The sequence below is a fragment of the Rhamphochromis sp. 'chilingali' genome (genome assembly GCF_963969265.1).
Source record: "Rhamphochromis sp. 'chilingali' genome assembly, chromosome: 5".
NCBI classification, from domain to species: Eukaryota; Metazoa; Chordata; class Actinopteri; order Cichliformes; family Cichlidae; genus Rhamphochromis; species Rhamphochromis sp. 'chilingali'.
This window is the reverse complement of record NC_137932.1, coordinates 42,903,989-42,916,679: the sequence shown is the minus strand read 5'-3', so window position 1 is coordinate 42,916,679 and position 12,691 is coordinate 42,903,989. Positions and strand designations below refer to the sequence as shown.

General features: G+C 41.8%; 1 protein-coding gene across 10 annotated transcripts in view; it reads left to right on the top strand.

Annotated features, from left to right (window-relative positions):
* Positions 1 to 12,691, top strand: part of ptprfa (protein tyrosine phosphatase receptor type Fa) — a 348,653-nt gene that overhangs the window by 315,265 nt on the left and 20,697 nt on the right. For all 10 annotated transcript variants that reach the window (XM_080882891.1, XM_080882887.1, XM_080882895.1 and 7 more), the window contains 3 exons: positions 368 to 465; positions 9,244 to 9,367; positions 9,460 to 9,635. In XM_080882891.1, the coding sequence (XP_080739017.1) occupies positions 368 to 465; positions 9,244 to 9,367; positions 9,460 to 9,635 (398 nt within the window). The remainder of the gene's footprint in view (positions 1 to 367; positions 466 to 9,243; positions 9,368 to 9,459; positions 9,636 to 12,691) is intronic.

The window sequence follows — 12,691 nt, the reverse complement described above, 5'->3', positions numbered from 1 at the left end:
TTAATAAAGCAATACATCTACCATTAAGTTAAAATATATACATATATATTTGACCACATCAGTTAAAAATGCTGTATTTTTTGCACCCCAGCCACCTTCCCACTCACCTACTGCTTTATGGGATTTCTTTAACCAATCAGCATGCTAGTTGGTGCTCATCTGCAGCGTGGTTACAGCATGCTGTTGAAGAGCTGCACAGCCAGACATCATCCCTCTGCTCAGCACACAGCACTCTCACTGTCACCTCATATCACTGCGACCAGTTAACACTGAGCCTTCAACATGCATCTGCACTCTGTGTGCGCACACATTTCTGTGCATGTGTGTCTGTGATGGACGGCACTCACCACTCTCGCTGTCTCTGCAGGGATGAGGGAACATCCTCCCATCGCTGTTTGTGACCTGGCCGACCACATTGAGAGACTCAAGGCCAACGATGGTCTGCACTTCTCTCAGGAGTACGAGGTAAATGTTCCTGCTCTTATACACGCCTTTCAAGTAAAGCAATGCACATTTCAGCCACTGTCAGTTATTTCAGATTTTATAAGCTAGTTTTCCGTAGAAAAAGACCTAGATGTGTAATAGGAAAGCCACAATTACTGTGGCGTACAAGAGTGTGAGAATTGATCCTTCGTGGTTCAAAATGGAGAATTAGGTCAGTTGTAAATTGCCAGGTGTATTGCTGCGGACCTGAGTGAATGCAGTGCTGAGTTTTCAGGTTGTTTGGATCAGTTTTTCTGATGTTTTGGCTAAAAGTTGTTTTCTGTTACCAGAGTTTGCACTGCAGTCATTGCTGCATACTCTCGGCTGTGTGTAGAGGGGTTCACATGAACACAAAGACGTGCTCTTTTTGGCTTTGAACCTAATTTAGCTTAAAAAAATGTTCTAGCTTTTTGAGAAATATATTTTTTCTAACAAAAACAGCTGGATTCAGATGATTTATTTACCTTTTTTTGTTTGCATGTCTGCTTCTTCATACCAGTCTGCTCCTCTGAATAAGCACACTCTAAGCACACACATACTCAGTGAGCGTGTCCTTGCAGTTGTCCTCTTTTTAAAACAGAACAGTTCTTCTTCGCCTTAGTAATTGATTATAAAGTCACTTTAGAATAAGTGCTCACTTACGAATGTTAATCTCGAACTTTCTGGGTTCTAATTTTATGAGCAGCTTCTTCATCCTTCAGCCATCTTTAACTTGTTTTCTCTCGAGCACTTGAATAGTCTCAACCTCTCCTGTGGTGAAAGTCATCGTCTCTTTCCACCTTGATGACAGCCCTGTAGCTTCTCTCTCTTTTGTCTGGTTTGACGCCTCGTACTAACATGCTGCTCCAGCTACACCTGCATAGAACAATATTAGCTCAAAGGAAGCTTTGTGTGGGAGGTGCCAATTATGAGCTTAAAATAAGTCAGTGCTTTTTAAAGACAATAAATAAGTGAATTTCCTTATACTAGTCAACACTATAGATCAGTTGTTTGTTTTTTAAAAACTGAGCTGATATCAGCCTGAATAAAATACAGTGGCATAATATCTTTAGCCCCTCTTGAAGAAGTGAAGAGAAAATAATCTCCTTTGCTGACTCAAAACTTTCTTTTTCTTGATTTTTAGCCATCTTTAAACCTACTGTTTGTTTCACTCAGTCCACGTTTAAACATACATATTTACACAAACGCATCTGTAAAATCAGCATTTTATTTTGTAACTAAAATACCTCACACAGCACATTTTCCAAGAACCATTTTGCCCCCTGAGATGTTTTCATTTGTGTTGGCCGAGCATTACAGAGTTAAAGTTTAGATTAGCCAAAAAAAAGGATGCTGCTAAGTATGCATGACTTCTCTGCTTCCTTTCCAAGAATAATATTCGACTGCTTTTACCTACTGTAAGAGCCAGTGAGGGATTATGGCTTGTTGATGTCCTACAAAGGAAGGTAATTTGCATTTAAAGTGGTGAATTTCCAAGCGGATAAACCAGGACAGATGGGTGCACTGTTTATGCACAGCAGAAGGAAGGGGGCATATAAATTATGAAACAGCAACTGAATCAACTTTTCCACCTTTCCCATTTTTTCTTACCTCTGTGATGCAATGGAGGGAACTTTCTGCAGACAAGTTGTCCTGTTTGCAAAACAAGACGGTTCAGTTCAGATACGAACATTTTGGTTTGAATGATCTGTTAAATGTGATTGTTCAGATGGAGAAAAGGAAATGCACAAAACTGGGTTTAGATGTCTTTGAAAATGAAATTTGATTTCTGATCACAAAAGTGTAAACTGTTAAAAAACAATATCATTGTTATTGTTATGACAGCAAACTGCTATCTACATACTTTCTAGGGTATGTGACAGCTGTATCGCTTCAAGCATCCGAGAGAGACTTTTTTAGACATGTTCTTGTTTAGAAGATCATTAAAATGTCAGGTGGTCTTATCCATAAACCATACTGTGGATGAAACATGGATGCAGAGCACATTTATTAACTTTCTCCAAGACTTAGAATAAGAAATGCAATTATTCATTCAAATTCCATTTTTAAAAAATAAGTAATGAAGACAACAAGTTTAGTGTTTGTATCCACTCGTGATGACATCCTGAGTGTGTGATGTGTAAGATGCTTCTCAGGCATGTGCACTAAAGAGTTCATTAAACTTTGATCAGGACAGAAGTGACAGAAGCATAAGGTCTCACACACACTCACACACACTCTCACACACACACACTCACACACACTCACACACACACACACTCACACACACTCTCACACACACACACACACACACACACACACACACACACACACTCACACACACTCTCACACACACACACACACACACTCACACACACTCTCACACACACACACACACACACACTCACACACACTCACACACTCTCACACACACACACACACACACACTCACACACACTCTCACACACACACACACACACACACACACACACACTCACACACTCTCACACACACACACACACACACACTCACACACACTCTCACACACACACACACACACACACACACACACACTCACACACACTCTCACACACACACACTCACACACTCACACACACTCTCACACACACACACTCACACACACTCACACACACTCACACACTCTCACACACACACACACACTCACACACACTCTCACACACACACACACACACACACACACACTCACACACACTCTCACACACACACACTCACACACTCACACACACTCTCACACACACACACTCACACACACTCACACACACACACACACACACACTCACACACACTCTCACACACACACACACACACACACACACACACACACACACACTCACACACACTCTCACACACACACACACACACACTCACACACACTCTCACACACACACACACACACACACACACACACTCACACACTCTCACACACACACACACACACACACACACACACACTCACACACTCTCACACACACACACACACACACACACACTCACACACACTCTCACACACACACACACACACACACACACTCACACACTCTCACACACACACACACACACACACTCACACACACTCTCACACACACACACTCACACACACTCTCACACACACACACTCACACACACACACACACACACTCACACACACTCTCACACACACACACTGTCCCCTGTCCTGTTGCAAAGGAGGCCCCCGTCATTAGTCCACAGTGAGAGCAGCAAGGCTTGAAATGAAAAGCTGATAATGGCTGTGTTTAAAATGAGACCTGCCAGAGGATCCCACAGCTTGTTACGTCTGATAAATGGGCCAGTCTGTTTGGGGACTACTGGAGACCACTTCATATAACGCATATGGCCCTGAAACAGTGATTCCCTTCATTATATCATAATGATTACATCTGCTATTTTGGCTGTATCAAATGGTTTGCACAAGTAAAACTTATTTTGGGCTGATGCTCAGGACTCCTTACAGGATTTCTAATATGATCATTTCTAACTCAACCTCAACATTTTTATTCGTGGACTCTTCTAGAGTAGTATGAGTCACAGTCGCTGTTAGTTTGTTCACTGCCCAAAACAAGACAGCCCCCCTCCCTCTGAATGAAATGTCTTCTGATTGGTTGTCCCTTAAAAAAAAAGAAGTTTTGAAAGGATTACAGGCGGGGCTTCTGTGCTGACAGCTAGAACTGTGTGCCTGGGGTGAATAGACCGCACCCACCCTGATGGGTGCGGTCTATTCATCCAGACAATTTGGGATTCATCCTCAAGGACAATATGCAGACTGAAAAATCCAGGGACTAATAGATGACACGGGAATATCTTTTATAACATCGTGCAGATCAAAGAGTAGAAAACTCATTTCAGTCTGAACCCTGAGCTTCTGGCTTAAAGGCATTAATTATTTTCACATAGATTGACCTCATTATTTGAAACTGGAACCAGTAGAACAGCATGTGACTGAAAGGGAAAGGCAGCCTAACACAGCTCTGTTGAAAGATCTGTTTCATATCTGCTGCCCTCAGCACTGCCATGAAAACTGCCCACGCTGCTGCTCCAGGCCTTTTCCACCTCACAAACACCAGGCGAAACGAATTTCATTTGAGTCCCTTTAAATGTCTCAGTAAAGCATGGCAGTGAACCTGTGTGTACCACAGCCGGGCCTCCCATAGGTGCAACACAGTCAGCATTAAAGCACGTCTGTGTTTTTCTGCTGTGTCAATTATTAAAATGAATTTTTAGGATGGGCAGCTGCTCAGAGTGCATTAGAACTATCTCGGATCACTTGCACAGAAAACATAACACAGGAGGAGATGTTTTATGCCACTGTCAGTAAATCATCTGGGAACTAATCGTATATTAAAAACTGATGTGTCTGTTGATGATGTTATCTAAAATATTTTTGCTGAACTTCCAGTCAATCACAAGTACTGATGCCTGTGCTGCAGTGTGACTGTCACTGCTTCTTTTTTATTTCATTTTCTGGCTTCTGCTGCCTGCACAGCAGGCGGGGTGGTGACAGTGGGGGGGTTTGAAACTTTGTTCAAAGATGAACCAAAAGAAACAAACCAAAACCAACACCAGCTGCCTACTGAGCAGGAATGTGTAACCTCTGCAATGCTGTGTGTGTGCACTCAAGATAATCTACACTTAACTACAGCTGAGGTGTTATTAATGAAGCTGTGTTTACATCAGGGCTGCCACGATTTGTCGACTAGTCACGATTACGTCAACTATCAAAATCGTCGACGACTGATTTAATAGTCGACGCGTCGTTTGAAGCTTTGTAAGATCACAAAAGACGCAGGAATGAGTAGTAGGATTTAAGAGTGTAATAACGGACTGAAACAGAAGATGGCAGCACTGCATGTACAAGGATGCCAGCTGCCGTTAAACCCCGAAGAGGAAGCTGTGTCCCAGAATTCATAGCGCGGCCCTGCTCAGTTTCCAACAATGGCGGTAGCTAGTTAGTTTTAATATTACTCTTATTATTCTTTCTGGGTCACAAAATAAACGTTTAGCATATTTTCAGGCTAGAATGTAGCTGTGTAAACCTCAAATATCTGCTCAGTTTATCAGGACACCGCATATTTTCAAAAGCGCTCCGACGTTTTCGGAGACGTCTGTTACCCACTAGCTCGATAGCTAGCCGGGGGCTAGGCTCACTAGAGCCGTGAGAACACCGGACTTCCAGCAAAACGTTTTCAAACCCACCGCCGTCTTTCGCTACTCAGGTTAAACATGATATATGAGTCACTTAGATAACTTAAAAATGTTATTGTTTGGCTTTCTTTAGTATTTTATTTGTTCCTGAGTAAATCGGTTTGGCTGAGATTAAAGTTATAGTTTTTACACAGCTGAATAAACGTCAAGCAGACAGCTGATTATCAGAAGTGTGAGATGCTGGAGAATTTACTCCGGTGTCCTGTTATATTTTAGAAAGCAAGGAGTTTATTAAACTTCACCGAAACAATCTGCAAATTTCATTAAAATTGAATAAACTATCATCTTGTCTTTATTTTTAGTTAGCACAGACCTTAAACACTTCAAGCTGTAAGCTAATGATAGTTATATAAGAGCAGATGCTGCTGGTGCAATAAGCTGTAGTTTTACATTCAATGGATGATGATCTGATTAGTCGACTAATCGCAAAAATAATCGGTGACTAGTCGACTATCAAAATAATCGTTTGTGGCAGCCCTAGTTTACATATGACATCAGTGTATTCAAGCTTTTTTTTAATTTAGTAAAACAGGTTATGGGTTTAGTTTAAAAAAAGCTAAAGTTGAAACACAGAGTAGTAAAAACATCTGATATTACCTCTAATCTGAAAACTAAGAAAAAGAAAACTATGTTGAATGTCTGCAGGAATAAGATATGTTCCTTATACCAGCTGTATAATAAAAACATTACATACAGCAGTGACTAGTCAATCAAAATGTAGCCACGAACTGAAGCTTATCCAGCTGTACCGTCTCTTTTCCTCTAAATGAGACCCTAAATTAGAAAATGAACGTCATGTTATATTTAATAAGACGTGAAACTAGTTCGTGAGATTATAAATGTGTCCGGCAAGTGTTTCCTGAGGTGATGTATCAAATGAGCAGTGGGGTATTTTCACATACAGTAAGGTTTATACTTTAGCCTGCTAGCGTTGCCTCAGACGCTGAGCATTTAGTTGGTCTTTGCTGATGGTCAGCATGGCTGTGTGTTTGTACAATGCACCAACTATGCACACGACCCAGGCAGCATAATTTAGGTGGACTTTAAGAAACTGTAACAGGAATGACTACTAGCGAGTCTCCAGATGTCCGTATCTGTAACAAAGTATAAAGTCTTAAAACATAGTTTTGCAGCTTATTTTTTCAACTTTTTGTGGCCATTGCAATGAATGCAAGTTTAAAACAGTACCAAAAACACAGGCGACATCAACACTCTAACCAAATGCATGCCTGCAGGAGGAGCGTAAAACTCCCGTAGTAATCTTGGCTGTTTTGTCCATATCTCCCATAATGTCTTTGGTCAGTCTAATCACTTTAGATTTGGAATTTGGTTTTGTAAGTGTTACTTGTGGCTAATGTTTGATGGTTTATGTTGCCAATACCAGTTTTCCTGTACATAGATAGTGTTTAAACCTCTACCGAGGTTAGATTGTTTGAAATGTACTCATTCGTAATCATGAATTTATGTGACTTTAACTCTGACTGAATGACATTCATAGTAGTTTCTTTTTCCATTCAGCTGTAAGCCGCACAAAACATCGCTGAGGGCTGCAATTAGCAAACAAGGCGTACTTGGAAAACCCTGGTTGTAGAAGATGTGAACAAAGAACACATGTATGTTTGAACAACAGTGTGAAATAAAATAGATGTAATGTGTGCCTGTGCCGTTTGGGGGGATTTAGTGTATTAAAGGTAAATCAGTTATAAATTGCAGTCCACTAAATCTGCACACACTGAGTGTGAGCTAACCCTGTCACATGCATGTGCTTCACAGAGGCCTGTTCCTCTCTCTGTGTTTACCTGCTTTGTTTTTTTTTGTTTGTAGAAGCGCAGATAGTGATTACGCTGTCATCGCAGTAACTGATCTACATGTAGGCGGAGCACATTAGCAGTAATGTGAGTGGTTTGTCAGTGCAGTGTACTGGAAGCCTTACCTAACAGGCTGTTAAATAAGATGTGCTTTCAACCTGTTTCCCCATTGTCATTATTATCAGTTGTAGAGCGCAGCGCTGAGCAGCTATGCAGCCAGTCAGAAAGAGAAAAAGCAGCAGGATATTAGAGCCCTCGCCACCGATTCATTTTTCCCGTGCATCGGTATCTGTGTGTTTATTTACAAGTGTGTGTGTGAGATTTCTTTTTTTCCAGGTGATGGGAGATAAGCAGTTGGAGCATAAAAGATCAATCAAGAATAACAGTATGCAGAATGCCATTTCAGTTAAACCTGTGCCTGTGCTCACAGCCAGCAATCGATAGAGACTGTTAACAGGCAGTAAACCTGCCTGGTTCATATCAGCTCACGAGTGCAGCAGAGGTAAAGGAGGCAGAACGGCTCGCACGCTAATTGAAAGACTGGCAGGTTCCTCAAGTCCGCCTGTCAAAGTCACTGAACCCCAACTAATAGCCAAACCGGGTGATTAGGCAGCAACTTAAAAACAAATAAAGCTGACACTGGTTTCTTCATCAGGTCAAAATGAACTTTGTTCATTTGATTTGTGTTTCCTCCCACATTAAACTGAGGTTCTTTCCTTTGTTGGGCGACTGCATAAACAAAAAGCCGCTCAGTGGAGTCGTTAAAAACAGTGACTTTCTGCAGAGCTTCTTTAAAACAGCACATGTGGCGTGACCTTGCTCTCTAGTGCCCTTCTTATGTGTTGCTGGAAGTATTTGTGCCTTCTTCATGCACCTGGTTTGACTCAATAAACATCACTTAGTAATCCAATAATTTCCTTTTGACATGATATTTTCTGTTGGCCCAACCATGCATTCAACTACTGTTTCAAATCTATACGTAAATTGTCCAATGAAATTGTTCCGACAAGATGATGTAGCTAAAGGTTGATATCAGGGTAGCAAACATAATGTAGTTACTCACTGACTTCATCCTGCTCAGCTTTGAAATGTCACCTGAAGCAGTGACTCTGCACTACATATTTCAGCAAATTCAATTATGCAGCTTAAGTAGTTGATGAGTCATTCCTGAGCCTCTGATCATTATACTTTTGCATAATTTAGGCTTCAGCAGTAACTTGTTTTGCTGTTCTCCTGTGAGTCTCTGCATCTCTACCTCTGCTCACAGGTGCTTTTCAGCCGGCTCATATAATACAGCGACCCCATCTCACTAGAGTTTGACTGCTTTCCTGCCTCTGCCTTACTGTTGGTACCGAGAAATAAAATCGAACACAGGTCCTTATCTCTTCACTTTAAATATGATGCAAGTGGTCCCCATCGTTCAGTCTCATATGAGGAAAAAGACATGTCTAAGGCCATTGTCCTAAACCTCACCTCAGTGCTTTCCTTGATTCACCACACACCGAACCAGTAGGTGGGTGGGTGGGTGGATGGATGAGATTTTAGGAGTGGAATGTGGATTCGGGGGCTTAAAGATCAACCAGGTGATGGAGCTGCAGGCTGAAGGAGGGATGATGAATTTATGTCACATATATCGGCCTGCACTCTTCTCTCAAAGAAGAGTAAAGATGCTCTCTCACCCACCTCTCACTCCCAACGCTTGTGTGTCCAGTCTGTTGATCCAGGACAGCAGTTCACCTGGGAGCACTCCAACCTGGAGGTCAACAAGCCAAAGAACCGTTATGCAAATGTTATTGCTTACGACCACTCCAGGGTCATCCTCACACCCGTGGACGGTGAGAAACAAGCAGTAGTCGACCTCCATTTTCTGATCTGCTGCCATTTGTTTTTGTTTGCTCATTATGTCCAACTGTGCTTCTTGCTTAAGGAGTTCCAGGTAGTGACTATATAAATGCCAACTACATTGACGGGTACAGGAAACAGAACGCTTACATCGCTACCCAGGGTCCGCTGCCAGAGACGCTAAGTGACTTCTGGAGGATGGTATGGGAGCAGAGGACGTGCACCATCGTTATGATGACTCGCCTGGAGGAGAAGTCACGGGTGAGCTCCATTCATTTCAGACAGTTTTTTATGGCCTGAACCTAAACATAAAGCTTTTTCTGGCACTTCCTTCAGGGCTATTTTTTGGGGGTTAAAGAAGTTATATACTCTGGGAGAATCTCCTGCGTGGGGCATCTGAAACCAGAACAACCTGAACAACCTCAAAACCAAGCGACCTAGACAAAACCAGATGAATAGAAGCACAAAAAGTGGGAAAGATGTCAAATTTCAAATCTGGAGTGGTGGATAAGAGACAGACAGTGGCTGAGGTTTAGCAGGCTAGACAGCGAGTAAGGAGAGAGGCTGGTGTTAATGGAAATAAAACGTTGTTTTCTGTCTGTTTTACAGCAGTTCCAATCAAAAACACATAATAAACACTAAACACACCTCTGTCTAACATGCAGGGACGCTCTGCTTGTAGCATCCTGTGCACTTTGGCTGTGTATGTTTGCAGACTTGCAGCTCTAATGCAGACAGAGAACAATAAACAATAACAGAACACTAGCAGCCTAGACCCACTGCAGCACAACTAAGAGAGCATGCAGAGTCATGTGATCCAGTCCTAACTATAAACTTTATCTAAAAAGAAAAGTTTTAAGCCTGATCTTAAATGTAGAGAGGCTGTCTCCCAAATCCAGACTGGGAGCATGTATAATGTAAGTGGACCTGGTCCCAGCACATAACCCTGTGATTCCATATATAATATATATGTGGTTCGGTACATAATTACAAAAATAAAGTATATGAAGGAGACTCTCAAAAGAAGATCATTTGTAACCTTCATTCATGCTGTTTCTGTGCTGAGATGAATTCTGAATCGGACTCAAACATTTGTCTGCAGCTGATCAGTTCGGTGTTTGTCAGCTACGTTTTCAAAAACGTTTGAAATAAAAGGAAGGTTATAAATTTGTCTGTGGTTAGCTTACACAGCTGAGTCAAGTAAAGGCTTTTATAAAGTAACGGTTTAATTAGCAGCACCTTAAAAGCCCGTGGACTGTAGCCCATTAAGCAATAGATTCATCATATTTAAAATTTAAAAACAATAATTAATGGGGAAGCTTCTTTGAGCGGTCTTCTAGGAATGGGGTCTGAAAGCCACATTGATGGTTTAGAGGAAGAAATCTTTAACGTTATAATATAAGTAAATATCAGGAGTTATTACAGTTGCTGTACTTGACAGCTGTAAATGTTTTTTCACTAATAGCTGCAGTTTTATTTATGAAGAACTTCATGAAGTTTTTGCCAGTTAAAGTTAAAGGAATATGTCCAGTTGAATTTAGAAAACTACAAACTGCACAAAGTTGCCTGACACGTAAGTGACTGTGTGTGAACCAAGGGTGTCAGACTGCTTTAGTCCTCTGGCATCCATCTATTCACTTTCCTAATTATCTCCTGGAGGCTATCCTGGCTGTTCAGGTGAAATACACTCTGGGCAAGCTGATAGTCCCCATCACATGACTAATGCAGAAAGACAGACAAGCATAGACTCTTGCATGTGACCTATTAAGAATCACCAATGAGCCTGACACCATATCTGTGGACTGTGTGAGGAAGCGGGCAGAGCAAATCTGCACAGCAGCACCTTCAGGAACTTTCTTCCTGTGAGGCAGGAGTGCTTATCAGTGCAATGTTCTGCTACTACAAAAAAGTCTTCAACCATCAAGTTTATGTGTACCATACAAACTTCTGACACGAAGCGACCCCCAAAAAGAGCATCAGTTGCAAAAAAACTAAAAATCCCTGGTCAGTTATTTGTGTTGCTCCTTTTCGAGCTCCATCACTTTGAGATTTGGCTTGAAGAAACATATTGTGCTATAGCTGTATGCCTCTTTTCAGTTCAAGGACGTTTCACATCCACAGCTCCGTATCTCTGCTGGTATGTGGATACAACGTGACACACATTGGGCCTCACTTTAAACTCAGTAACGAAGCACTCGGTCTTCCTCCTCTCCTTCAGCATTGATGTTCATTTTTACTTCCATTGCCTGTTAACTATCGTGCTAGCGTGCAGGTGCAGTGGAGGTGAACCTGTCTTTTATGTAGAGCAAAATGTCTTACAAATAAAGTGGTTTTTGGGTTTGATGAAAATTTCAAAGAGGCATTATTGATTTTGACACAATATGTTGTAGTCATACAAAAACGCATCATCCCAGCTGATGGAGGGAGAGAGGTGGTGGCTTGCTGCAACCCATAATTTGAGAATATCAGAGCACAGTTGATATATTTTCTATTATTTTGCTCCATTGCTGTCTGGATGAAATTCATTGATTCTCTCACAATGGAAAATACATTACAAACAGGAGAATATAAGACAGGAGGCTGGAAGAGGATTGTCGATCCTCTGATTTACTGCTCTGAACGTAGCTCACTCGCAGTACTGATGAGCTTGGCTCAGCAGCAGCACGCCGCCTGTGGAATCACATGGCAGGTAGCAGGGTGGAAACGGCGTTCATGTGAGTAATGATGTGAAACCCTCATTCTCACTGTTAATAACTCCACAACCACAGGGCAGAGCTGAGTGCCACAGCACTGTGCCATTACTATTTGTGACAGTGGCCATCAGCCCTCTGCCAGAGCCAATAACAGCCTCTGTGGTTCAACCAGAGGCGCAGCAAATATTAGATGCTCTCTAACCTGAGAGCAGAGGTGACAACCTGTCTGTCCACACTTCCTGCTAATGTGCATGGCCCACAATCAAATGAACACATCCTGCCATTATTTACAGACTATACAATCAGAGGCTGCCATTAGACACACCAACAAGTTTCTCTTATTAGTTATTACATGCAGCTTCCTTGGCAATAATCATTTGGGGGCCATGTGAAGTAAATCATCCTGCAAGCTTGGGGTTGTGAGGGTCTAAGATTATGATTATGGTCTAATCTTGTGTAATGTAATCACTGAGTCCTTTTCCAAATCCATTTTCATATAGGAATGAATATATCAGGAGAATCAGGTGAGAGCATTGTTGAGTTCTCCATCCTTACATGTAGCATGCATAAGGACTTATTTTACTACTTTCTGTAGAAGCTGTTTCCACACAGGCATCACAGCCC